This window comes from Elgaria multicarinata, chromosome 5 (assembly GCF_023053635.1).
Source record: "Elgaria multicarinata webbii isolate HBS135686 ecotype San Diego chromosome 5, rElgMul1.1.pri, whole genome shotgun sequence".
In the NCBI taxonomy this organism is placed as follows: Eukaryota; Metazoa; Chordata; class Lepidosauria; order Squamata; family Anguidae; genus Elgaria; species Elgaria multicarinata.
The window spans coordinates 67151757-67177341 of NC_086175.1; the positions used below are offsets into that span (position 1 = coordinate 67151757).

At 39.1% G+C, this 25585-nt stretch overlaps 1 protein-coding gene across 9 annotated transcripts in view; it reads right to left on the minus strand.

Annotated features, from left to right (window-relative positions):
* Positions 1 to 525: 525 nt before the first annotated feature.
* CASK (calcium/calmodulin dependent serine protein kinase) overlaps positions 526 to 25585 on the minus strand; it is a 171894-nt gene continuing 146834 nt past the window's right edge. For 5 of the 9 annotated variants that reach the window (XM_063126544.1, XM_063126547.1, XM_063126545.1 and 2 more), the window contains 6 exons: positions 22295 to 22410; positions 13430 to 13510; positions 13259 to 13339; positions 10196 to 10398; positions 6380 to 6463; positions 526 to 2522 (listed from right to left, as the gene is read on the minus strand). In XM_063126544.1, the coding sequence (XP_062982614.1) occupies positions 2346 to 2522; positions 6380 to 6463; positions 10196 to 10398; positions 13259 to 13339; positions 13430 to 13510; positions 22295 to 22410 (742 nt within the window). In that variant the 3' untranslated portion in view covers positions 526 to 2345. The remainder of the gene's footprint in view (positions 2523 to 6379; positions 6464 to 10195; positions 10399 to 13258; positions 13340 to 13429; positions 13511 to 22294; positions 22411 to 25585) is intronic. The other 4 variants (XM_063126548.1, XM_063126546.1, XM_063126543.1 and 1 more) reach the window with 1 other exon arrangement.

Here is a 25585-nt window from a genome sequence, read left to right on the forward strand (position 1 = left end):
AGCTGAGTCAGATTTACCCCACCCACCTAAGTCAACCTAATAACCTTAATCAAAGGCAACACCCTCCCCCGACCTCCTTTTTCATAGCAAATGTAACTTGTGACAGATTCAGAAATTCAAACCAGCTTGTAATGTAGATGGTGTTATGGATTAAAAGCTGAGACAAAGGGAGATGACAATCTTTCCGTAGATCAATACGTACTTGTAAGTGTAAAGTGACCTAGATGCCAGAGGAACTGGCTCTCTTTGTTCTTTTGACTCCTTTTATTACCAAAGCACATTTTAAACTTATTATTAGCATTACTTTTGAGATCTAAAACATATCACCATAACTAGCCCTGAGAACTGATGGCAACCAACTGCAGTCCTACAAGTTGAGAAGAATTAAAATGGATTAATACTTCTAATGCCCTTTAAATAATTTTAGTCTTTTAGAATGGTAACATACCTTCAGTTCTGAATGGTTCTTAAGAAGCTGAAACTATAGTAAATAACAATTTTGCATTTTAACGTTAAGGATAACGCTTTTCAAAAACATACTGGAATTTAATAACAAAAGCAAAAAATCCATATTAAATAATAAAAATGTAAAACAGTCCAAGGTACATCGAAACTGGTGATAAACGGTGGTTAAGTTCACAAAGTCATCACAAACTAGGATGGATAATGCTCAGTCTCCCTCTTCTATCATAGGGAACAGATGTTACCCTTGCAGAGGGCTAGTCAGAGAAATCAGAAAATAGCAATAACCCTGAGATGAACAAATGGTAATATTTGCTTATTAAGGCTCTGCATATAAAATTTAGGACTGCTTCACACATTGTCAAGAACATGTTCCCCCATCAGAGTACAAACTGCAGGGAGCCATGGCCAATTGGGAGCTCCCTGTGATTTGTACCTATCTACCATATGTCTTTTTTATTTCATGTGGTTTTCAGTACATTGTCATTAGCATATATAATGCTAAAGGTGTGAATGTATGAAGCGACCCTTATTTGCTAAGTGAGCCATAAGTCTTGAAGTCTTGCAATCAAAGCACTAATGCAAATGAACGCAAAGATGGCCAGAACGTTTTTCTAAACGTCTACAAAGGAGTTGGCTGACCTTTGAAGCACCTAAAGGATCCTGTGATGAAATGAATGACCCAAGGCATTTAATTGTTGAACACATAAAAGGAAGTATATTTAAAATAAAAAACTGGTCAGACTGTAGAGTCATTTATAGTTTAAAGGAATTTACAGGGCTGCAGGTTGAGTCTTTTGGAACTGTTAGTTTATCGCAATGCCTAAACTGGTTTCTTCATTGCACAGTATTTTCTCTTAAAATGTGTGCATTTTTCAAAACAATTACATACATATTAAAAATCAGCATTTCTTTGTTTAAACGTAATTAAAACGTTAATACTCTCAGACAACACAGATCTGAAATGGTGAAACCAGTAATTTTTCCCCTCCCACCTTTACAACAAATTAAATTGAGACAAAATTACAAACACATTTCACTACATGATTATTAATAAAAATTAGGATTTTTGTTTATAAAGTTGCCCAAAATGCAAGGGATGTGCATAGGTTTTACAACTTAGTCATAGTATTTTATTTTATTCCCTTGGGTACTTTCCCCCCATGAACGGAATGTACTTTGCTGTAGATTACAGTTTTTTTCAACACAGATACACCAACAGCATGAACGCTTGCGACTGTCCACATGCATTAAGAGTCAAGACCCAACTTCAAATCTCTATAAGTTTTACAGAGTTCTTCAAAGAGACAGTATCACATTATCCGGATATTACATGAAAGGACTTCAAAATGCTATTCTAAAAATAATGAAAAAAAGCGAAGAAAGGCCATTAGAATGTAAGAAATGATCTTGTCATGATTGGGCTAATAATTTCAAATAAATAAAGGAAAGCAAGTTATTCCAATTCACAAAATCAGACTCTAAAAAGAATGTAGTGTTCCACCCCCAAGTTAAGTAACAGATCATATTATTATTAAAATAGATTATAGAAAGCAGCATCTATTTTGTGCAGTTTTAGGGGCCTTTGAAATTAAAAGCTATGATTTCCAAAAATATAACATTCCAAAGGATTGAATAATACATATATTTAAAGATACATTTTAATAAAGTTTAGGAGAACTGATTAAAAAAGATACTGTCTCTTTAAATTAGCATTTTTCTCCTCCTATCTATAAGGACATGACGATAATTATAAATTTAGGTCACACTACATCTAGGTAGTCTCTAGGGGCCAAGACCTGTTGACACAAGGTCAATAACAAAGAGGTTCTTCCATGTATGAGGTGGTTCCCAGTAATGATAAAATTCTTCTGGTGAGAGGATTAATACACCCAGGAGACAGGGACCCATTGTGATGCTGTACAAACAAGCTCAATGGCTTCCTCCAGGTGCCTGATTGTTTCATCAATTTCATTGTTGATAATTGTAAGATCAAAGTAGTGTGCATATGTTCTCTGTAAGATTTCAGATTCCTTTTGCAAGCGTTGAAGAGATTCATCCTGCATAGTGATTGGGGAAAATGGGGGGGTGAAGCAGTTCTATTATTTAGTTGTCATCATATCTTGCATTTGTTACTTACAAAGAAAAGAACCCCACAATAAAATTCTTACATAAGAATTCATTAGTAATTTAGTTTAACTTAGTAATAAATAATGCCAAATTCCACTGAATCAGTTATACTGCTTAATACATACAATAGAAATAAAAATATTAGGTTTATCACAACACACAGCTGAACACTTGTCTACTTTCAGGGAGACCTAAATGGACAGGGAATGATATGAGCAAAGCAAATCAGCATAAAGAAGGAACAAGGCAGGAGTGCTACTTTATGAATGAAACCACACCACATACACAAATGTTTGTCTTATGTCCAAAGGAAGATTCTTGCACTAATCTGATAAGTGCATGTGGGTTGCCCCATTCATTCCAGTGGAGAAAGCAGATTGCATGCACAACGGAACATGTGCATAATTCTGTGGTCTCTTTCTAAATCAATGAGACAAATTTTATGGATGAGGAAGTTCCATGCACACACTCAGGAGTTCCTCTACTCACAATAAATTGATAATTTGTGGTGACTGAAAGACTTTTTATGCTCTCAGGCACCTGAGCATATTACTGCCAGAATGCATTACAGAATATTAAACAGGAGTTGGCAAAAGGTTACAGAGTCATGTGCAAAGTCCCTCTCTTATGCACATGTGCACACACTTTCACAAACCCTCTAAACTTACAGAATGCTGATTTATTGCAGAGGTACCATTGCTTGTCTTTTCAGACATGAGGGCTGGTCTCTAGGCTTTAGAACACGAAATACATAGGAGCAGGCTATGTACAAAAAGGACTTGACTAGTTTGGCTAATTTGCATTAGCAGCTTGATAGCTGCAATACCATCTCATCCATACTGCTCTTCTTCATTGATTTTGCCTATGTGTAACTGCCACAACAGTTAGCATTCACAGATTCACACAAAAATAGCTCTGAGAACATCAGATGACGCTTCATTCTGACCACATCACTTTCTATTGTACCATAGCCCTCCTGTACACACACATAGCCAGAAAGCAGAGAAATACGGAGATATATGTCTGCTGGATTCAAATACACCATAGCCATAGCCTGGTGACATTGGGGGCCTTTCTACATGATCAGTTTAGCATGGATGCCCAGTACAGGCAACTTCCATTGAAGCTGCATTTCTGTTTCAGGATATAATTTTTTCTAGCAATATATGTGCTATATAATTTTGTGCCTAGAAAAACACATCATTTCCCCCATCCATTTTTATTACAACGCCAGCATGCAACTATGCAAGGGTCATGGGTGCCTACTGATCTTCTCTTTCTGCCCGTGCCAGGTCTCTCTCCACTGTGCAACCACAAAGAGTAACAGTAATATTTCCCACGCTGCACTCAACCTATTCATAAAGGTTATCTATTTTATAATTTCTACACACAATGTCATGCTGACATGTCACACTGAAACCTGTGCAAAACCAGCTATGTAGCACTCATACAAAGCCTCACTGAAAATTGCAAAGTGCAGTTTGGCTACTCCTACCACAAAGTATCCTATCTCAACCTATTAAAGGAAATTTGAATACTGCACTACTGAATCAGGATTATGAAGGTATCAGTCATGGAGTTTGTGCACTTTAAATTATGCAAGAAAGTGCTAGGATGCCTGTTCCTGACTTGAGTTTATCCTACTCCATCAAGCTAGAAATGACAGCCATGATCCTGGTGAAAGAGCTCGAAACTCTACTACACAGTTTGCCCGATCATTGCAGTCATCATCCGAGGTTCTTCTCTTTCTGTCCTTCCTTTCTGAGGTACAGCATGTAGTGACTGGGAAGAGGGTCTTCTCAGTTGTGGCGCCCCACCTGCAGAATGCTCTTTCCAGGAAGGTATGTCTGGCGCCTACTCTGATGTCATTTTGGCAGAAGGTGATTATTTGCTATTTTTATTCTGCTGTTTCTATTGATATATGTCTGATGGTACATGTTTTTTTTAAACATGTTTTCAGCTTATGTGTGGAAATTGCGGGATAGAAGATAAATAGATAAATTTACTATAGTTGCCATTGGCTTTGGAGCAGTTTCGACAGGCTTGGCTGTTTTTTGTTTTGTTTAGATGTAGTTATCTGTTTTTAAATTGACTATGGGCTCATCGACACCAAGCAGGATATTCCACTATGAAAGCAGTGTGAAAGCGGTATATAAAAGGCAGGAGCCACACTACTGCTTTATAGCGGTATTGAAGTGCACTGACAACTATTGGGGCCCATTCCTGCTCAATGCAGGAATCAACCTTAAAGCATACTATCTGTCAGGCATGCTTTAAGGTAGATTCTGGCATTGAGCAAGGGGTTGGACTCAATGGCCTTATAGGCCCCTTCCAACTCTATTCTATGATTCTATGACACATACCATATACTGCTTTCCTACCACTTTCATAATGCTTGGTGTAGATGTGTCAGTGCACTTCAGTACCACTATAAAGCAGTAGTGTAAATCCTGCAGTGTACTTCAATACTTCTATAAAGCAGTAGTGTGGCTCCTGCCTTTTATATACTGCTTTCATACCACTTTCATAGTGGAATATACTGCTTGGTGTAGATGAGCCCTATGTCTCTGTGACAGGAAATGTGTAACCCATTTTCCCTTTTTTTCTGACTGAAACAGAAGTCTGTGTTGTGTTGGATAGAACAGGTACCTGTTCCTCTAACACATGAGAAAAGGTAGATTAGGTGCTTTTGTCCCGTCCTTCCACTATATAATATTCCATGCATCGTATGTTGCAGGCGATCCATGTTCAGATCTCTTGACTTTAAAAAGCACACAACAAAGTAATAGTAGATACGGGGCATGGGTAAAAGCAATGCTACATTGGAAATGAGTATCTACATTCAAACAGTGTTAAAATAATAAGGACTATGAATTATTGGTTCCTAGCTGGTACTTACAGGCAACTTTCTGCACCATTTTGGCAGCTAGATAAAATTAGTACAAGTGCAAGAAAATGAGAAGAAAAGCAAAGATGATAAATCAAGAAAAAAAAGGAAATCAAGGGCAGTCAAATAGGATATGTCTGCAACAGTAATCTTCTTTCAATGCTTTTGATTTCAGTTTATGCTTCCTCATGTCGGTACTCATTTTCATACATTTTCCGTGAGTAGGTGTTTCTTTCCTTTTGGAATGATAGATTCAGCGTTTTGCTTTTTAAAAACCCTTCTGAAAAATATGCAAGTGCACCTTGAAATCCATGTAAATACTAGCAACTGTGATGCAACAAACAAACAGGGTGAAATCTTTAGATGTGTGAGGAAATTTGAAACAGCTGGAATTGGAAAAGTTGGAAACAACCTCCTCTGTTTCTCATTCCCCAAGTAAATTTGCTCAAAATTGTCCCAACTAAATCAGGAGACTATTAAAGGAGACTTTAAAGAGGTACTTTCTTATAAGGAAACCAGGATATGCACTTCTAATTTGGGACAGTTGGTGACTGGAAACTGAATGAGATGCAGACTTCATGAGCCTCTCATGTATGTTCAGATTAGCTGGTACAGACATGTCCTTAGAAATGAGTTCTTTTAAGGTTGGATTTAAAACAAGGTATGACCAAGCAGGTAGTGAGAAAGTGATATTATGTATACAAATGTTTTAGAAAGAAAGATGAATGAATGGACATATTCTAAAACTTCATTATAGTACAGAGAAACAAAACCAAATTTAAAATTTCTTTGATATTCCCCTGAGTATTAAATTTAAATTTTGACAATTGGATTGAAGTCTCTGTTTGTGTCTACTATTAAGTTCTCTACAAATAAGGTTCCATTGTTAACAAGTCTTACCTCATTAATGCCTGGGGTAATTGTAGGTGCAGCGATAAAAACAACAAAAGGAGCAAACTCTGCAGTCCTCAGGACCTTCAGGGCCTAAGTAAATGAAATTTTAGGAGGAGGAACATGGTATAAACTTTAATACATATAAAAGCAACACAAAGACACATATGATTCTGGATCCATTTGGAAGTGAATTTTAAGCTTATAAGAGATTTCAACTTTGCAATGACCTAAAACTCCATTAGTTGGATCGAAGATCTGCCTTCTGTTGACAGAAAGGCTCCACTCACTGGCAGTGCCTCTGCCTTCTCCATGCAACACAGCTTACCCCATTCAACGGGGTTCCCTGACCCTCTATTTAGCATTTGGGGGGTGGAGGGGTTACCATGGTGAGGAGAGGGTGGGGAAGCCTGCTTCTGCCAGCCCAACTGCCCACTTGGATCTAACCTATGTATTTTATTTACTTGTTTCTGACAACAGGATTACTCAATGTCAAAGAAAGTTAATTACACTGAACAAGGGTCCACAATTTAAGCTGGGCTTGGGAGCCATCCATCATTTCTCCTTGCCACTGACCCAACCCTCTTCTGACTCTTCTTGCATGCCTTGGTCTTGACATAGATGGATGGTTCTCTCCTCACATCAGACTCTGGAGACACTGAGAAGCACAACAGATGGTCAGGGTCTTTCTATCAGACCCAACTTGAAAAAAAAAAGATGTTCTCCACCTCAGAGGTGTCTGTGCAGAAAAGCTGGGGATATCATGTGGTTGATTTGTGACTGCTGCTTGCCATCAAATGACTGCATTTGTGTACCCATGACGCTGGATATTTTGCAAACCAGGAGCTGAGACTAATTTTATTGCAAATTATGGCCAGGATACAAAGGTTAAAACCCACATGCAGAGCTGGGGCTTTGCATGCTATGTATATCATAATAACAAATAATGATTGGGTTCAGATGGGGTTATTTAACCCATGATGAGTCAAGGGTGCCACTTTGCATATCCAATCCCTGTTTGGGGGTTGTTGTGTCATGTGAACCTGGTGAGTATGGGTTATGCAAGGGTTAAACAACCCTCAAATAACCCTAAAACAGATCACTGGTTATGTGTCATGCCTAGCTCTGCTCCCCCTGGATTGGAAGAAGGTGTTTCAGGTGATCAGTCAGAATCAGACTCTGAAGTAGAGGAGTCAATGCCAGAAACAGGCCAGCCTGTACCAGTGGGGGAGAAAGCTCTCACGGGCTCTTCACCAGCTGGGAGTGAACCCTCTCCAGAGCTTATCTCGTCAAGAGCAAATAATACACAGTCAGTGGGAAGCCAACATTCTTCCGAGGGGGAGAGCACAGAGAGGTTAGCCAATCCTAGAGTACGCGGCAGACTAAAATGGGCGGAGCTAAAGGAAGGCGAGAGAAAGTCAGCCTGGCTGGCATCCCTTCAGAAGCTGCATCAGAACTAGTCTCTCTGAAGTTAACACATCTTGGGAAAGGGCTTTCCATTCTACTTGAAAGGACAATTGTCTCACTTAGTTTTGCCTAGGGGGAAGTTCCTAGAGATTTGACTCTCTTCAGGTGGGAAGAGATGTTTATTGCTTGAATAAAGCTTTATGGATTACTTAGCAGGCCTCGTTATTGTCTCCCAAGAAGGCAGAAGGTTTTGTGAAACACCACATTATGTGAGGGTCGTTTAACCCTAACCCTAAACCACACTTGCCAGGTTCACATGACATGGCAATTCTTGAACAGGGGTTGAGCATGCCTAGCAGTCTCACTATGGGTTAAATAACCCATGACAGGCTGTTGTGTCATGCAAATATCCCCACTGTCTATAAATCAAGCTGCTGTTCAGTTTAAAAACCCTGCAACTTTCTGCAGCAGTTCATACTGTTGCACTGAAACCAGCAACACACACATGGACTATATGTGAAAACGTTTCAAGGGTTGCACCACATTTTTACCCACTAACATTTTAGGGGTAAAAGAAAGGCTTCTGAGCCACAAAATGTTTCCCCAACCCCCTTAACAGTACCTGTTTTCACTGCTGTTGGCAGCTTATTTTTTTCCTCTACTGTGGCTTCAGCTCCATTTTCCCCTCAGGCTTACTTCTTTCCCCAAGTGTTCCCATATGATCAGAGATCATGTAGGGAAAGCCACGATGTCATAGCAGACAGGTTTAGGGCTGGGGGAGCAATTCCTGACACTTGGGGGATCTCTATGGGGTACAGAAGTCTCAATATATGTGTGCTAAAACCTTTCAAAAAATTAAAGTGAGCACAATCCAATCAACACTTTTAAGTTCCATTATTTTCAATGCGGCAGTTGAGCGCATTGTTCTCCGCGAGCCCCTGCCAAAGGAAGTGAGGCAGGTGGCTACCAGGAGGAGGGCCTTCTCTGCTGTGGCACCCCGGCTGTGGAATGAGCTCCCTAAGGAGGTTCGCTTGGCACCTACATTGTATGCTTTTAGACGCCAGGTGAAGACCTTTTTATTCTCCCAGCATTTTAAGAGTCTATAAATAAATTTTAACTTGGTGTTTTAAATTTGTAATTTTGCATTGCTGCTGTTTTTATCTGGTTGAGCTTTTATATTGTATTTTGTTTTAATTTTTGTGAACCGCCCAGAGAGCTCCGGCTATTGGGCGGTATAGAAATGTAATAAATAAATAAATAAATTTTTAAATCAATCCCATTGAATAAATAGGTCTTAAATGATTTTTATTCTGGCTGGATTTTGCCCAGCATGTAGTAACTTAGATTTTAAAATAGAAGACCTACCATTCCCTTTCTTATGTCAGAAGCCAATCAAAAATTGTTCATCCAGCTGTGCATCTGAGCCCGTATGATGCTCTTACAGAGCAGAAAGAACATGAGACAACAATAGCATTTACATTAATTTGCACGAAAAAATAGAGACTGATTGACTTGGTTCGCACCAGGTTGCATAAGCCATAATTGCTGGTTTTGCACGACACAACAGCACCTGAATGGGGGTTGGAAATGCAAAATAGCATCTGCTCATGTCCCACAGCCTCACTATGGGTTAAAGAACCCGCGATGGGGCCATCATGTGTGAACTGGCTCATCAAAATCTCTCTATGTAATCCATTTCAGTACATATACACTCTACAAGATTTTGGCAGCAAACCAGTAGTGTTAATATCCAGAGGCTTTCTTATAGAGAGGAGTTAACTACCGTCTCATTTAATGGCCTACCTCTCTTTCAAAACAGATGACATTATGCTGCCTAGATGCTCTAACTGGATCTCCCTATTCTTCTTCTCTGTATTTGGAAAATACAGATAGTATTTTGGATGTTGGTTCTGCTCATCCTTTTAATTTAACTAGAATGACGGTATCTGTCCATTATAAATTCCGCAATTTATATTTATCCAATGTAGGACTATGTTAAAAGAAAGGAAGGCATTCCCAATTTACCAATCTATAAACTATATTATAATTAAGATACACAGATATACATTAGAATGAAATTTGTATAAAAGGCATTTCAATCCTTTGAACAGCAAAGTGGGTTGCCCCATGCTGACCAATATGGCAGCTGATAAGGCCCACCTGGAAGAAATAGTTGACTTCTGCATATCTGGTGGACATTCAAGCTATGGAGAAAAATATGATGTGGTTTAAAACAACAATTATAATAATAGTAGTAATGGCAAGACCAAGTGCTACCCCTACATTTTAAGAATCAGAAGCTCATGTATTAAGAAAACCTTGTTATCTTGTATTTAAATGTATTAATTCAGTGCATTTTTTTAAAAAAAATAAAGGCAGGGATCGGTCATAAAATGTGCACTTTTATTGTATATCTACCTGAGGCTCTACGTCAAGTATTGCAATTAATCCCTGTTCATGGATCTTCCTTATTGTTTCCAGTTTTGTCCCATACATTGCATCTTCATGGCTACCATATTCCAAATATTCATTGTTGGAAATGTCCTGCATCATTTGGTCATGTGATACAAAGTAATAATTCTTTCCATTCTCTTCATCTTTCTTTGGTGGTCTGGTTGTGTCTATAATTACAAGAGTTAGGACAACTGAAAGTGGACTTTTGTTAACTGCTTGTGTTTCACACCCCATCCATAATACAGGAAGTCCTATATATTCTCATGACAAAGTCATTCATCGGTAAATACGGTAATCTATTATTTTAACCTTCATCTTTGCAAAGACTGTCAGGAATTAAGTTCAGAGTTCGTACTTTAGCATGACAAACCACTGAAAATAAGGATGACATTCTTATCATTGTACAATTCTGCTTTCTTGAAGAAAAACTTACTGGGAAATATTTATTCTTCTGAATAATAATAATAATAATAATAATAATAATAATAATAATAATAATAATAATACCTCTTTCCTGTGAGTATAGAAACACCGTATTCATTGAAACAAAAGCATATCTTATCTTCATATCATGCATAATACCCACTTATGTAGGAGTAAGCTCCATTGAACAGAATGGGACACCGCTGTGCAGACATTATAGGGTTGCACTGTTAGTCTTGCAGTTGTTCAGAGGATCTTTTTTTGGGGGGGGGCTTAAATGTGGGTGGATGAACATTCCTGTGTAAGCTTTGCACATGAGGAGCAAACAACTAGGTTCCATGAAATGGTGGAGCATGGCTGGGACAGGAGGTGTTACGGGTTAGGGGAGAAAAGGAATGCATTTGATTTCCCAGTATAGAAAATGATGTTGCTTCCACACTAAATTCATCGAATCATATGGTAAGCTATTATTTTAACCTTCATCTTTGCAAAGACTGTCAGGAATTAAGTTTAGAGTTCGTACTTTAGCATGACAAACCACTGAAAATAAGGATGACATTCTTATCATTGTACAATTCTGCTTTCTTGAAGAAAAACTTACTGGGAAATATTTATTCTTCTGAATAATATTATTATTATTATTTATTTATATAGCACCATCAATGTACATGGTGCTGTACAGAGTAAAACAGTAAAAGATTTGATTTGCCAGTAAAGAAAATGATGTGAACTTGTGAGGGAAAGAAGTTGCTTCCACACTAAATTCATCGAATCATAGAATAGTAGAGTTGGAAGGGGCCTAGAAGGCCATCGAGTCCAACCTCCATTTTCAGGTATGCTTTAGGGTGGGTTCCTGCATTGAGCAGGAATGCAAACTGTTGGTTATCTCTGTTGGCTATTTTTTCGAAATAATCAACCGTGATGGTGTTTTTGCCCAACAGACGAAACGTTAGTCAACGGGGGACTATTTAAGCAACAGCTGATTAAATAGTCCGCTGTTGACTAACGTGTCGTCCGAACTGAGCCATACAGAAGACAATTCCCAGACTCTTTGCAATGCTGATGTTTGAGGTTGACCCTTACTACTGATCAGAGGTCCTAATGGATATACATCATTATACAACAACCAAAATGCAAGAGCAAGAGATTACTACAAACAGAGTGCCACGTGACCTATGCTAGCTACATATGCTACTTTCCTGTGAGTATAGAAACACCGTATTCATTGAAACAAAAGCACATGTCATCCCTGGGTGGGGCACCACCAATCGCAGAGCCCCATGTGTTCCCTGGGACATGCATGTCTCTTTCCCCCCTCGCCTCCGATCCATCTGGAGAAGGCTTGAGATGGAACGACCCTTTCCATCCGCTCACACTGATCCCCGAATGGATTGTGGGGTGGGGTGGGGGGCAAGGATGTCTCCCGTGGCTGGACGTGCAACGTTCTACTGCGGGAGAAATCCATTTGCCAATATTGGGGGGGGGGGGCAAGGATCTGTGCTGCTCCTGTGACAAGCAGGATTGCTTCTTCCGTGTCCCATGCTGATTTTGTAGAACAGGATAATGCTTTGCTGCGGCAAAAGAGATGCTTGCGCGTCCGATTCCCCTGCAGCCTTCTTGCCGCAGCAAAGCATTCCCCTTCTGTTCTTGTGAATGGGGAGGAGCAACATGGATATTTGCGCGACCCCCTAGCCCTATGTTGCCATTATTTCCATAACAATGGGGCAGTCACGTGACGAGAGACTTCTGCCGGCAAAGAATGCAATGTTGCCTACTGCACCTATCACCTGTCCTCCGTGCCAGCGCAGTGAGAACCAGTGGGCGCGTCACCTCCAATGAAAAGGGAAGGCAACACACCTGCTGGTCTGGTGGTGGCAGCAGAACCATACCTCCTGTCATGAGGATGGACTCTGCTGGCACTTCTTCCTCCAGCAATGGCCACTGCAAAAACTGCGCCATAGCCAAAGAAAGAAGCGCCGGCGGAGCCCTCTCTCCTGACAGGAGGTGCAATTTATCTGCCACGGCCGTCACTCCTGCAATGGCCACAGCATGTTTCCATGTGGTGCATCTCTCCTCACCCCCCCCCCCACGGAATGGTTGTGCTCTGATGGGGTAAGCGGTAACCAGCTCTGCCATTCTGTGGGGAGGGGGAAGAGGGGAGAAACAACAACTCAATGGAGTGGGGATAGTCCACTCCACTGAGAAGCACTTCTGGTTGCCCAAGGGCGCCCTGCATATAGCATCTGTGGAGTGGACAATTCCCACTCTGTGGACTAAAGTGTCGTCCGAATGCACACTATGTGTAAGTCATCCACAACACATGGTTTATGCAGTGCAGAAATAACATACTTGCAAAGAAGTAGGAGGTGCATAGAGTGGCGCAGATAGGAAGAGACCACATAGGATGGAGTTGGCAATGGAGCTTTGAGCCCCACCACCACCTCTGGGGAGGAGGGTATTAGCCAATATCGCCAATGGCAAGATTTAGTCTCTCATTCTATATATTTGACTATTACTGAATTACAATTGCTATGTAGCAACAATTACTCACATCATAATAAATAGCTAATATGCAACCATTTGCCTTATAAATCTTTTACTTACGTGGAATAGGATATGCAAATCTGTCAGGATGTTTTGTAATTAGTGTATTTTTTATATGTCTTCTCCCAACACCATGTGCTCCTACAGGAAAAGGTATTTTAATATTACCACAAACATTCAATAATATGACATTTAATTTAATTTTAAGACAGAAATTCTACTCAAAATTACCTAGTAAGACTAGTGTTTTCCTTTTGAATGCTGGCAATTTTACTACTTCCTCATATGTGACAAGATCTAATTGATCAAACACTGTAATAGAAAAGAAAAGCCAGAAATATGAGAAAAAGGTATAGCGAATTGATCTTATTTTCCAAAAAATGTCAAATTCTAGTCTTATGAAAACTACAACTATTAAAGAGCTATAACTAAACAATATTTTAATAAAGCATTTTCTTCTTACAATTTTACTAAAATAATATACTTCACTTCACAAGAATATCTTTTAAATTACATGCTTTAAGAATTTGTGGCTAAGACCATGCAGTATGCACATTGCAAAAAATTAGTGCTTCTGGAAAATTCTGGGATTCCTGAAGTTTGTAGACAGTGACAAATGAATACAACTATGAGAACATCTACTTAGATGAACAGTAAAGATTTAAACATATTTTATTAAAACTATGAAATGCATTAAAAAGCTTGGTTTTATTATTGTAGTTGCTCTCCCAGATAGATTTATCAAATTAATTGCAAGTAGAGTTCTCTTCACACAGAAGTGCTAATTTTATATTAACATGCTCTTTAGATTTTTGACAGTTAGTAAAGATATGAACAAAGACGATGGCTTCACTGGAAATTATAAAATCACCACCATAATAGAAATACTTAATAAAATATGACCATAGTAAAGATTTTCTCAATTGTACTTATGTATACTTTACTGGTATTTCAATCCATTGTCAATTGCCATGGTTCAGCAAAACAGATTTCTTTTAAAAAGAACCCACTATCTTCCCTTGTGCTCAATAATGAAAAAATGTTTATGGTGTTATAATAATTTAAAAACATAATTGACGGGATTAGGCCAATTACAAGGGCAACTTTAAATATCTAAGTATGATGATGTAACAGTGAAGAAGCCATTCTATTAAACATAATATGTTCTATGATTTGAGTGTTTTCAAAAGAGTGAAGAGCCAACAGCAGTATTCACAGCTTTATTTAATTCCACATACTACAGTACAGTTTTAAATTTAAATTAGATTCAGAAATTCGTTATCAAAGTTTGATCATGCATATCTCTCTTATCTTCCTGTAATACTTGCAAGATATATTTCTGATGTTGCATTGGCAGAACAGTGTATATACATTCTTATCTCTGGTATAGCACATTTTAACATCCAGGAAGTTAGAAAGCTTCCTGCTGATAAAAGTAAATAAATTATATAGCCACTGCCGGGTGTCTCCTTAGACCAAAGATAACTTATAAATACTTTAAGAAATAATTATTAACAGCTACTTCAGCAAACCATTTTCAAAGGGGTAGCTGTGTCAGTGTGTTGCAGCAAAAACAACAAAGAGATGCATCTGATAAAGTTGATTATGAAAACTTCTGCCATAATAAATTTGTTAGCCTTGAAGGTAACACAAGACTCTTTGTTGTTTTTACAGCAAACAAAACATTTTGGTTTCAAAAACATTTCCAGGTAGCTTCTGGATATTTTGTGACAGGATATTAATATCCACATTCCTAAATATTTTTTCAGAGCTATTGTGAAACTTTTCTCAAAAGATATAAAGAATGTGAGGTTAACCCTGTCTCTGTTATATGAGATTATCCCTACCTAGGTCAGCCCTAAAACCTTTTTGTTCTTGAAAAACCTTGTGTTGTATCCAACAGTGTCATCCTACTAGTGAAAGTGATACTATGCTAGAGGAAATCAAATTGAGAACTATGTGAGAATCCATACTGAAGTTCTGCTTGTGCAACCGCTTGCAGATTTTAGGTTTATGAAGTGGTTGCGCAAGCAGAATTTTAGTGTGGATTTTCACATAGTTCAGAATTTGATTTGAATAAACCTTTAGTGAAACAGTCCCTTAACTATAAAACAAGCAGAATAAAATATTCTGATAATCAAATAATTGTGAATTCTAATAATTTCAGGTTTCCAGGCAGAAATGAAGGGAAAGAGATTCTTTTTTTGTACACAAATTCAGAGGAGTACACGGACACATTTACAAACTGAACTTTTAAACACTTCTACACTTCTAGCTACTAAAGAAAAGGAGCTATTGAAAGAAAACAGTAAGAAGCAAATAAAGAGGCATTGTCACTTGACAGGTTACTTACATGCACAGAGAGGCCATTGGGATTAAGACAGCATGAAAAATGTACAGGGGTCATTGAAATATGGTTCATAATATATTAGTAAAATAAAAAGTATATGCACAAAATAAACTTCACCATGCAATATTCTAAACACAAGGCAAATAAATCACATTAAATGATAAGCATGTTTTATAAATCTTGGCTCTATTCTATAAATTGCTATTATTGGCATTAAAGAAAGCATAATTTATGCCCGTGGCGTGGTTTTTATAGAAGAACCAACACAACATTTGAAAGATATTCAAAATATATTTATATATACTGCAATATGCCTTTACAAATTTATTTCATAATTTAAAAATCTAATGTAGAAATAACATTCTATAGTTCAAGTTGGCAGTAGATTTTGTTGGATTTGAAACAGACTTTTGCAGACTGAGAGCTTCTAAAATAGGATAAACGTGAAATCTGAGGCAGCAATAATATTTGGGAGGAAGTGGAAAATATTGGCAATTCATTCTCCATTATTAATTTAGGAAGGAGAACAATAACTAGACTGCAGCCTTCATTTTAAAAGTGTGTTTTCCCCCTTATATGTCAAGCTATTTGGTCTATTTGGAGGACTATGGATAGTCAAGTTTATTAATGAAGTAGCAACATGGCTTTTCTTTTCTCACTTTTCCTAAGTGTTGGAACTGAGACGTGTGCATGTGCAAGGGTTGAGCATTGAAAAGAAGGGGTGGAACAATGGGGTATGATGGACTTAAGGGAGGGAGGGGTTGGAGGAGTAATTTTCGCAGCTGATTTGTACGTTAGAGATTATAACTGTTACATAACATTTCAAAAAGCCAGAATGTATTTTTTTAAGAAGCCTGACTGATCACTTGAATGCCCTGACAAGAATGCCCTCACATAATACTGAACCACAAAGAGCTTCAGATTTCTTGTGCAGCTTGCCCTTCCACCAGGCACGAGGAAAGTCCCTGTTATCCACCAGGAATTTTCCAATTCTCTTATCAGAAATCGGAGAGATGATCAATCCCTACAGCAGACTAAGACATTCGAACATTCCCTTGCAGAGGCACAGCACAAGAGCCAGGCAAGAAAATTACCCAAAGATAGTATACAAGTTATAATGTGACTTTACATTTTTGTGTGTATCTGACCATCTTAACTTAGGGCTCATCTACACTTAAGAGTGTAGAGGACGGGAGGGAGGAGGATCACGGACTTACCGGCTTCCGCGATCCTCCCCCAGCGTCTAGACGGCTGCACAATGTCCCGGAAGGGAAGAGGGATGTTGCGGGTGCCTTTTTTTTTTTTTAAAGAGGAGCTGGTTGTGCAGCCCCGATCCGGGAAAAAACACAGGTTGAAAAAAAAACCTAGTGCCCAACCCATTCACCCCGCCATCCCAGGGATGGCAAAATTGCTGCCCCCCATCCCTGAAGGGCACTGAGCCCCCTCAAACAGCTCCGTGCCTGTTTTGATAGCCGCAGTTACTCGCGAGGAGGCAGGAAGTCAGGAAGGGTGGCCACACACCTGTGGAGCTCAGGATCTTCCCAAGACCATGGGAAATATCGGGATAATTGCGGTCTTAGTTATCCCGGGGGAAACTCTGCCCATCCCTGGTTAACCCTGGGATCCCGTTCATCATTTAGATGTGCAGGGATGACCTTAGGATGACCACGGGGGGGGGGGGGGGAAGGCTGGTGTAGACATGCCTTTACTAAAAACTCATGACAAATCCTTGAACCCATACATTTTGAAGGGGTAAATCCTCCCCCCCAAATTCAGAATTTTGTTGTTTATTCGTTCAGTCGTTTCCGACTCTTCGTGACTTCATGGACCAGCGCACGCCAGAGCTTTCTGTCGGCTGTCGCCACCCCCAGCTTCCCCAAGGTCAAGTCTGTCCCCTCCAGAATATCATCCATCCATCTTGCCTTTGGTCGGCCCCTCTTCCTTTTGCCTTCCACTTTCCCTAGCATCAGCCTCTTCTCCAGGGTATCCTGTCTTCTCATTATGTGGCCAAAGTACTTCAGTTTTGCCTTTAATACCATTCCCTCAAGTGAGCAGTCTGGCTTCATTTCCTGGAGTATGGACTGGTTTGATCTTCTTGCAGTCCACGGCACTCTCAGAATTTTCCTCCAACACCACAGTTCAAAAGCATCTATCTTCCTTCGCTCAGCCTTCCTTATGGTCCAGCTCTCGCAGCCATAGGTTACTACGGGGAATACCATTGCTTTAACTATGCGGACCTTTGTTGTCAGTGTGGTGTCTCTGCTCTTAACTATTTTATCAAGATTTGTCATTGCTCTCCTCCCAAGAAGTAAACGTCTTCTGATTTCCTGGCTGCAGTCAGCGTCAGGCTTAAATCCAGGAATTCCAGAATAAGTCCCACTGTACTCAAGCTCCACTGAACTTGCATAGAATTGTACTGCAAGGCATTCTTGGGACAAGATCTAGTTTCAAATAAAGCACTATTATGTCTCATTGGTTTCAGTGGGCAAGTTTATACTTTAATTTCTCCACTGACATCAATGAGAATTACTAGTGCTTAACTTTGGCTGCATTGTGCTCTTTGAATTATTTACTACATGAATTTGGGCTCTTCATAAAAGTCTATGCAAGGACAAGGATAATCTTATTAAAAATATTATCAGAAAACAATATCCAAATTAACTGTCATTAACATGACAAATCCAACATTTTAATGAACATTATGGTATTCCTTGCAATATGGTGTTTTCTGCATTAGATGGTTCATTCTTGAAAATAAAAAGTACTAACTGCATAGTCCTATGCATGTTTAAACAGAAAAAAAAAATCCACAGCTCCCAGCATTCCCCAGACAGCAATACTAGCTGGGGAATGCTGGGTACTGTAGGACAATTTTCTGTCTAAACATGCATAGGATTGTGCCTTCAGAGCTGCAATTTTAAGCACACTTATTAGGAAATAAGAGTAAACATGCTTAGTATTGCACTTTAAACATATTGATTACTGTGCTTTACATTGAAAATTAGTATAGCATAGTGGTTAAGAGACTTGAGGGGCAAGCTACATGTTATATGCTAACATGCATTTCAGTTCCCTGACAGAAATTACAGACTAACGTTTCAAATCAAAGTATTTTCTCTGAACATCAGAACACCAAATTCATTATTGCAATGCTGTTAAAATTCACACAGTAATAACAAATCCAACATTTTGATGTTCACCAAAAAAAGTAAACTAAATTTCATCTGAATTTGCCATAATCTCTGCTATAAAACACTATTCTATATTCCAGTTCCCTATATTTGAGATGATCTGTGACACCCAGCTTTTAATTTGGAGAGTATGGGATTTATTATTATTATTATTATTATTATTATTATTATTATTTATTTATTTATTTATTTATTTATTTATATAGCACCATCAATGTACATGGTGCTGTACAGAGTAAAACCGTAAATAGCAAGACCCTGCCGCATAGGCTTACATTCTAATAAAATCATAATAAAACAATAAAGAGGGGAAGAGAAAGCGAACAGGCACAGGGTAGGGTAAGCAGGCACAGGGTAGGGTAAAACTAACAGTATAAAGTCAGAACAAAATCAAGATTTAAAAGCTTTAGGAAAAAGAAAAGTTTTTAGCTGAGCTTTAAAAGCTGCGGTTGAACTTGTAGTTCTCAAATGTTCTGGAAGAGCGTTCCAGGCGTAAGGGGCAGCGGAAGAAAATGGACGAAGCCGAGCAAGGGAAGTAGAGACCCTTGGGCAGGCGAGAAGCATGGCATCAGAGGAGCGAAGAGCACGAGCGGGGCGATAGTGTGAGATGAGAGAGGAGAGATAGGAAGGATTTATTTGTGGCTGTGTTTGCAGCTGTGTTTGGAGGTCAATTTAAGCCAAAAAGTTATGGATGTGAGCAAGCAATGTGCTACTGCAAACAACCAGTTTGTTCCTTCTTTCCACCTCTGTCTGCACAAGCAGGTAAACCAATGAGGAAGGAGGTAGCTTCTCATAACGTTAGAACCTGGTATTATGCTTAAGGGTGCCCCAAGCAAGCCAGGATCTATAACCCAACAACAAGCCCTGGTATAAACCTGGCTTATGAATTTACCTGCTTGGCGCTTGTGCAAAGAGAAATGAAGCAAGAGTGAATGGGTTCACAATCCTGCTTCTCATTCACATGCTGTTGTGTTAAGCCATATTTTTGGCTTAAAGTAAAGTGTGAACATGGACTGCCTTGTCACTTTAAGCAAAAATTGGCTGCCAGTCCCTTTACCCTATTAAGGACAGTTAATTGCTAGGATATTCCCTAAAGATGATATTATAATTTGTTTGACACATGGAGGGGATGTCATGAGCCTTTTGGGGGCCACTAAAGGACCAGATAAAATGAAACTATTATATAAATACATATTATTATAAATATTATTTTGTATATTTGTTGGTTTTATTGTTTTGATATTATGTTGTGACTTATTCCTGAGGGTCACAGGCAGTAAAATTCAATGTATACAAAAGCACTGAGAGTGAATTTCAATACTTATCATTGAATAAATATGAGTTTGCAAGTTTTTACAGACTATAACAGTTGGATCTGGAGCAGCCCCCTATGTGTCTAATATGGAGATTTGGGGCCTACCCCTCTTTTAAGGAGCATAGAGAAAAATATGAGAAATAGCATAGAAATTATTATGCTTATGAAGGCGAAGGGGGTTGCACTACCCTCTTCTGAATGTTTGCCAGCATATCTACCTGTGGACTTAATCATCATCACAGCATAATACTAACTAATTCTAAGCCCTTGTTGCACACCAAGGCTTAAGAACAGACAGCTGAAAAAGGCTCTGATCCTGAGCAGGACAGGAACAATGGGTTTGGCAAGGGAGAGTGGAAGAAACAAAGTCCTAGGAAAGGAAAAGACAGGTGCTTAAAAAGAAATGGAAGCTGGGCTGTTTCTAAGAAATGCAAACTGGGATAGGAAATGGTTCAGAATTAGACTGGAAGAGGGAAAGGCCACAGCAGGGAGAGATGCCCATGGCCAGGAATTGCCAAGACGATGAATCATATATTGATTAGAACAAGCAATGATTTGAACAACCAGGTTATGGGGCAGGCTTGGGTAAGAAGCATTTAGTGTAAGGCCCATCCTTTAGTGGGTCTTATCTTCCTCACTGCCATTGTTGCCAATTGCTTGCTTGCTGGTGAGCAAGCAAATGGCAGAAGCTACTTCTTCTCATCCTTGATGTTGCCACTCATTTGCTGATCCTTTCTGGCTAGAAGGCAATTGAACAAACAAGGGGTGGCAACGGAGGAGGAGGAGAAGAGGAAGCAGAAGAAGAAGGAGGAGGAGGAGGAGGAGGCTTTGGTGGATGCTCGGCTATGGTTACTGAGCTTGTGAACAAACATGTTTTATTGTGGTATCCCTTTAAATCTGCAGTTAATGTGTACCAAATTTCTTACAACAGGTTATTGCACAAGATCATTACAGATTCTACATTAGTTGGGCACAAGTGGAAGTGGAGAGTTAATCTGAAGTAAAATGAGAACCTTAAAAAAGGACACATTATTATGTATAATAGTTTGCTAAAACATTTTAAACGTATTAATGTTAAAAAGATAATATTTTCAACTAGGCATCAGACATCAAAGAATAAAATGGGAAAAGGCATTTATGTTAGCATATAAGCAAAGAAGCTGGGAGGGGAACAGGGATTTACACTGCTTCAATCATATCATACCTTCTAGAATATACCCTCTAATGCAGAACCTTGAAAAAATTATAGCTCTCTTAAAAATAAAAATGAGCAATGCTATTTTTGTCAGCTGTATGGCTGTAAAACCTTCTCAAAATAGATATCAGTTTTGGTGAAAGGCTTGCAAGTTTTGGGAGAGCCTGGAATTTTAACATTCAACACACCAAAACTCCTCAGTGCTCTTGCCTCTTCCTCCCCGTGAAAGCAACTGCACCCATAGCATCCCACAAGTGCCATGTTTTCTTCTGCAGTTGCTATCCCAATTCCTTAAGAACAAAAATCCTTCCAAATTCTGCAGAAAATATATTCTGCAACTATAACAATGTAATGAAAAATATAGAACAAATTGTATAATTCACTCCTGTTTCAATTTTTTTTTATTCTGAAATAAAATAATGCATGTCCTGCATGCACAACAAAGATGAAGACGCTCATTGAGTGTTCAATAAAACTTATTTTTTTTACTGAGTATCACAAAATATCTTCAACATAAATGTGAAATTTCAAGAAGAGTGGTGCCCACTAATATGACTGTAATAACTTGGTTTAGTAACCTAAAATACGAACCCCAAATCCAAATAACACACATAAGATTAAACATATGCATGTTTTCACTTCCATTGTGATGGAATCTAGGATGCACTCACCATCACTCGACAAAATAAAAGTTATTAAAACAAGCACCTTAATTTTTGAAAGTTCAGCTGCATCGCTTAATACTTATGGAAATACACGTACAAGGTTTTCAAAGGTTTTTTGAAAGCAAAGGTTTTCTTGTATAAAAGCTTTGGTTACCTAACACCCCTACTTCCCCCAAGATGCAGATTTTATCCCAGACGCATGAGGACTTTTCCAGTATTCAATTTATGCTACATCTGGTTAGTGCCTACAGTTTATTTTATTGAACATATGGCATTTTTAGTTACATGCTTCCATTGACTGCCAGTGGTGAAATTAAAGATTATGTGTAGACAATGCAGCCATGTTTAAAAAGTCTGTAAGTGCATTACATTTTTCTCACCTGCATTGTGCTTTGCTAAGTATTTGTCTTTGTATTGCTTCTTTTTCTTTCCAAACCAAGTACAGCTTGCCTGCTGCTCTTGTTTAGTCTTCTCCATAGCAATACAAGCTACTCGCCTTGCAAGTGAAGAAGAAACAACTATCAGCTTGTTAGTAAAGAAATATGTCTTTAATGAAGGAATAGTAATGTTTAATATGAACATAATCCTTCCCTAGTCTTTTTAGTATCATACATTTGTGGTAGACATATTAAGATTTTCAAGGTTTCAAATATGAATTTAGATGATTCTTTTAAAAGCACCAATTCTGTGTTGACCCTAGGAGCAGTCACCTTGTCTCAGAACAAGGGCAACCTGTGAAAAATAAGCCAAAATGACCCCTATCGTTGAATCATGGAAGAAGACCCTGATTCCATCTGTATCAAAAAAACTGGACGGATGTTGCTGCTCAACCATGCTGGCTCAGTGTGCTCCAGCTAGTTATTTAAGCGCAACCATCAGCCAAAATTTGGAGTCAGGGGGAGGATTTCTGATGCATATAGAGATATTATTTCTTTTTGTAGATAGCCAGTGCAGACCAGATCTATATTTTGAATGTATGAACCCAAGACTAGGGACCAAGGAAAGACTGAGATTCCTGATTATAGACCTAAAGTGGAGGCCTGCCAATATGAGGCCACTTTAGTAGACACAGGTCAAGACTTCATAGCTGTTATAACAATCATTGGGTCATCCAGAGAATGGATTAAGGTTACATTATTATATTACAAATTTATTTATATCCCACCATTTTTCCTCCAAGGAACCCAAGGGAGTGTACATGATCCTCCTACTCCTCTCCATCCTCACAACAACTCTGTGAAGCAGGCTAAGCTGAGAGTCAGTGACTGGCACAAAGTTTCCCAGTGAGTTACATGGTTGAGTGGGGACTTGAACCCAGATCTCCGGAGTCCCAGTCTAACTCTAACCACTACACTATAGTGGCTCTCATGTGCATGATACAATCCTCCTGTGTAAGCTAAGCATGTATAACCCTGAAAGTTGCCTTGGTAGGATTCTGTGTAGGAACCATTTATAAGTAGGACTGTGCTCCTCAGAGGAAGAGTGGGGTACAAGTTTAATAAATAAAAATAAACACACAGAGACAAGGCAAGACACCCTCTAGATTCAGTGTTCTGTCCTGACCTGGTACCAGGTAGTCTGGATATCCGTGGCATAATTGTATTGAATTTTGTTGTGGAGAGACCACAAGAAGCTTGGGTAGTCACAGCTTAGGCCCTCTGCTGGGGTTATGGACCATTTAGGTTGGTCCTCCCCCAGAGGCTGATGGATCCTATTGGCTTCCATAATCTCTAGAGCATTTATTCATCGACACTGACGGTCATGCTTTGGACAGAATAGTTGATATATGAAATAAAGGTTGACTGTAGGTATTGATACTGTGGCAACTAATCACCACCTTCATCCAGCTTTGTAAGGTCCTACTCCTTGGTATACTGAAATATTGAGAACCTTGAAGTGGCAGGGAAAGCAACTGGAAGGCAAGATGCATAATATTCAGTTCAAATCTTATGCAGAATTGAAGGCTGTGTTATGGTAGTGATGGCAGTGAATCAAACGCAATACAATCTGGTGGAACTCTTCTGTATGGTTAAGTGGCTGTTGTCTCCCACAGTTGGTCACCCAAGTGAACTATCTGCACACTGTTATGGACTTCCTTTGCATGTCGTTTTGGAGAAAAACAGTTTTGCATCCACCTGATTTGGCTGCCTCCACTGTGTAAGCATCCAACAGAGATACTGGAAGCATTTTAATGTTCATTTGAGCCACTTTCAGTTTCTTTCATGTTATGACAACAGGGTCTATGGGAAAATGCAGGCTAATGTCAGCTCAGTGTGTTTCTGCCTCCCATAGTTAAGAGTTACACTAAGAGACTGAGTAGGCTTTTGGATGGAATTATCAAGGCATTTTTGAATGAAAGGTTTATGCTGTTGTCTCAAGAGAGAGATAGTTAGACCCCTCTTGCAGTTAGTGTACCAGAACATAAAACAGCTAAAACTAGGCTGACATCAGTTTCCCAGAGGACCTTTTCTTCTGTCGCCCGCAGATTGTGGAATGGCCTGCCAGAGGAGATTCGTAAAATTAACTCTCTGTGTGATTTTAAGGCAGCTTTAAAGACTAGCCTTTTCCGGCAGGCCTATCCAGATCAATGTTAAATCATGAATTTTTAAGATGTATTGATTCCTGTTCTAATGTTGTTCCCCGCCTCGATCCAAAGGGAGAGGCGGGTAAGAAATAAATAATTTTATTATTATTATTATTATTATTATTATTATTATTGCTACTACTACTACTACTACTACTACTACTACTACTCTTACAGCTACTGCCTATGGTCTAATTCCTCTTTTATTTTAATGTTTGTGGGAAAGGTGGTTGATGGATCATGCATGCTTTCCCAACCAGTTTCATCTTGGTTTCTAGGCTGGATTTGAGGTTGAGATTGATTTAGCAGTTCTGGTAATGAATTCAGCTAAAGGAAGACAATGGAAATACATTTCCTTAAGTTCTTAGATTGCTCAGTGGTTTTTGACTGCCTACAGGACTAGCCAGGAATCCATGAGGCAGCTTTGTGCTTAAGCTCTTTTTTAGGTCTAGACGATGATGTTGGGGAAATATTTATTTGCCATATGGGAATGGCTGCTAAAGATCTTCAGGACTGTTCTTAACATTGCAATATAAAAGCTGCTACACAAATGTACATTAGTAGCAGTCCACGCTTCCAGCTTTAGATTCCTAACAAAAGTCAACAGAAGCAAGCATTTTAAGCTGTTCCCTTAAAATGCATGACATTTCAGTTATTTCAAAATGCCTTTCCATAAGGAGAAACTGGGCTTTTGAAAGGGTTTGGCATCTGTAAAAGGAGCCTGAAGGTGAGGAAGCAGCTGCTCTTGCAGACTTAGGCTCTCCTTGGTTTTTTTTTAGTGAACTAGGAGCCTTCATTCTCTGTGGGGCTGTAGTCCCTCTGAGCCAAACCTGGTGAAATCTGTTACCATTGTAATATAATAGCTAACACTGTAAACAAAGTTGAGCAGAGAAATATAAATTCTGGTAGATTGTGAATGTAACTCTTATTCCAGTGTAACAGGATGAGATTTTTTTTTCATTTTAAGGAAAAGTTAGGCTGCATGTGTACTGTGGGCAGAATCTAACAGGGCATTCCCACCCCTACCAAGTCTCTTACGTCCTGCCAGTTCTGGAAGGGTGCAGGTCAGCGGAGCTCACAGGAAGGA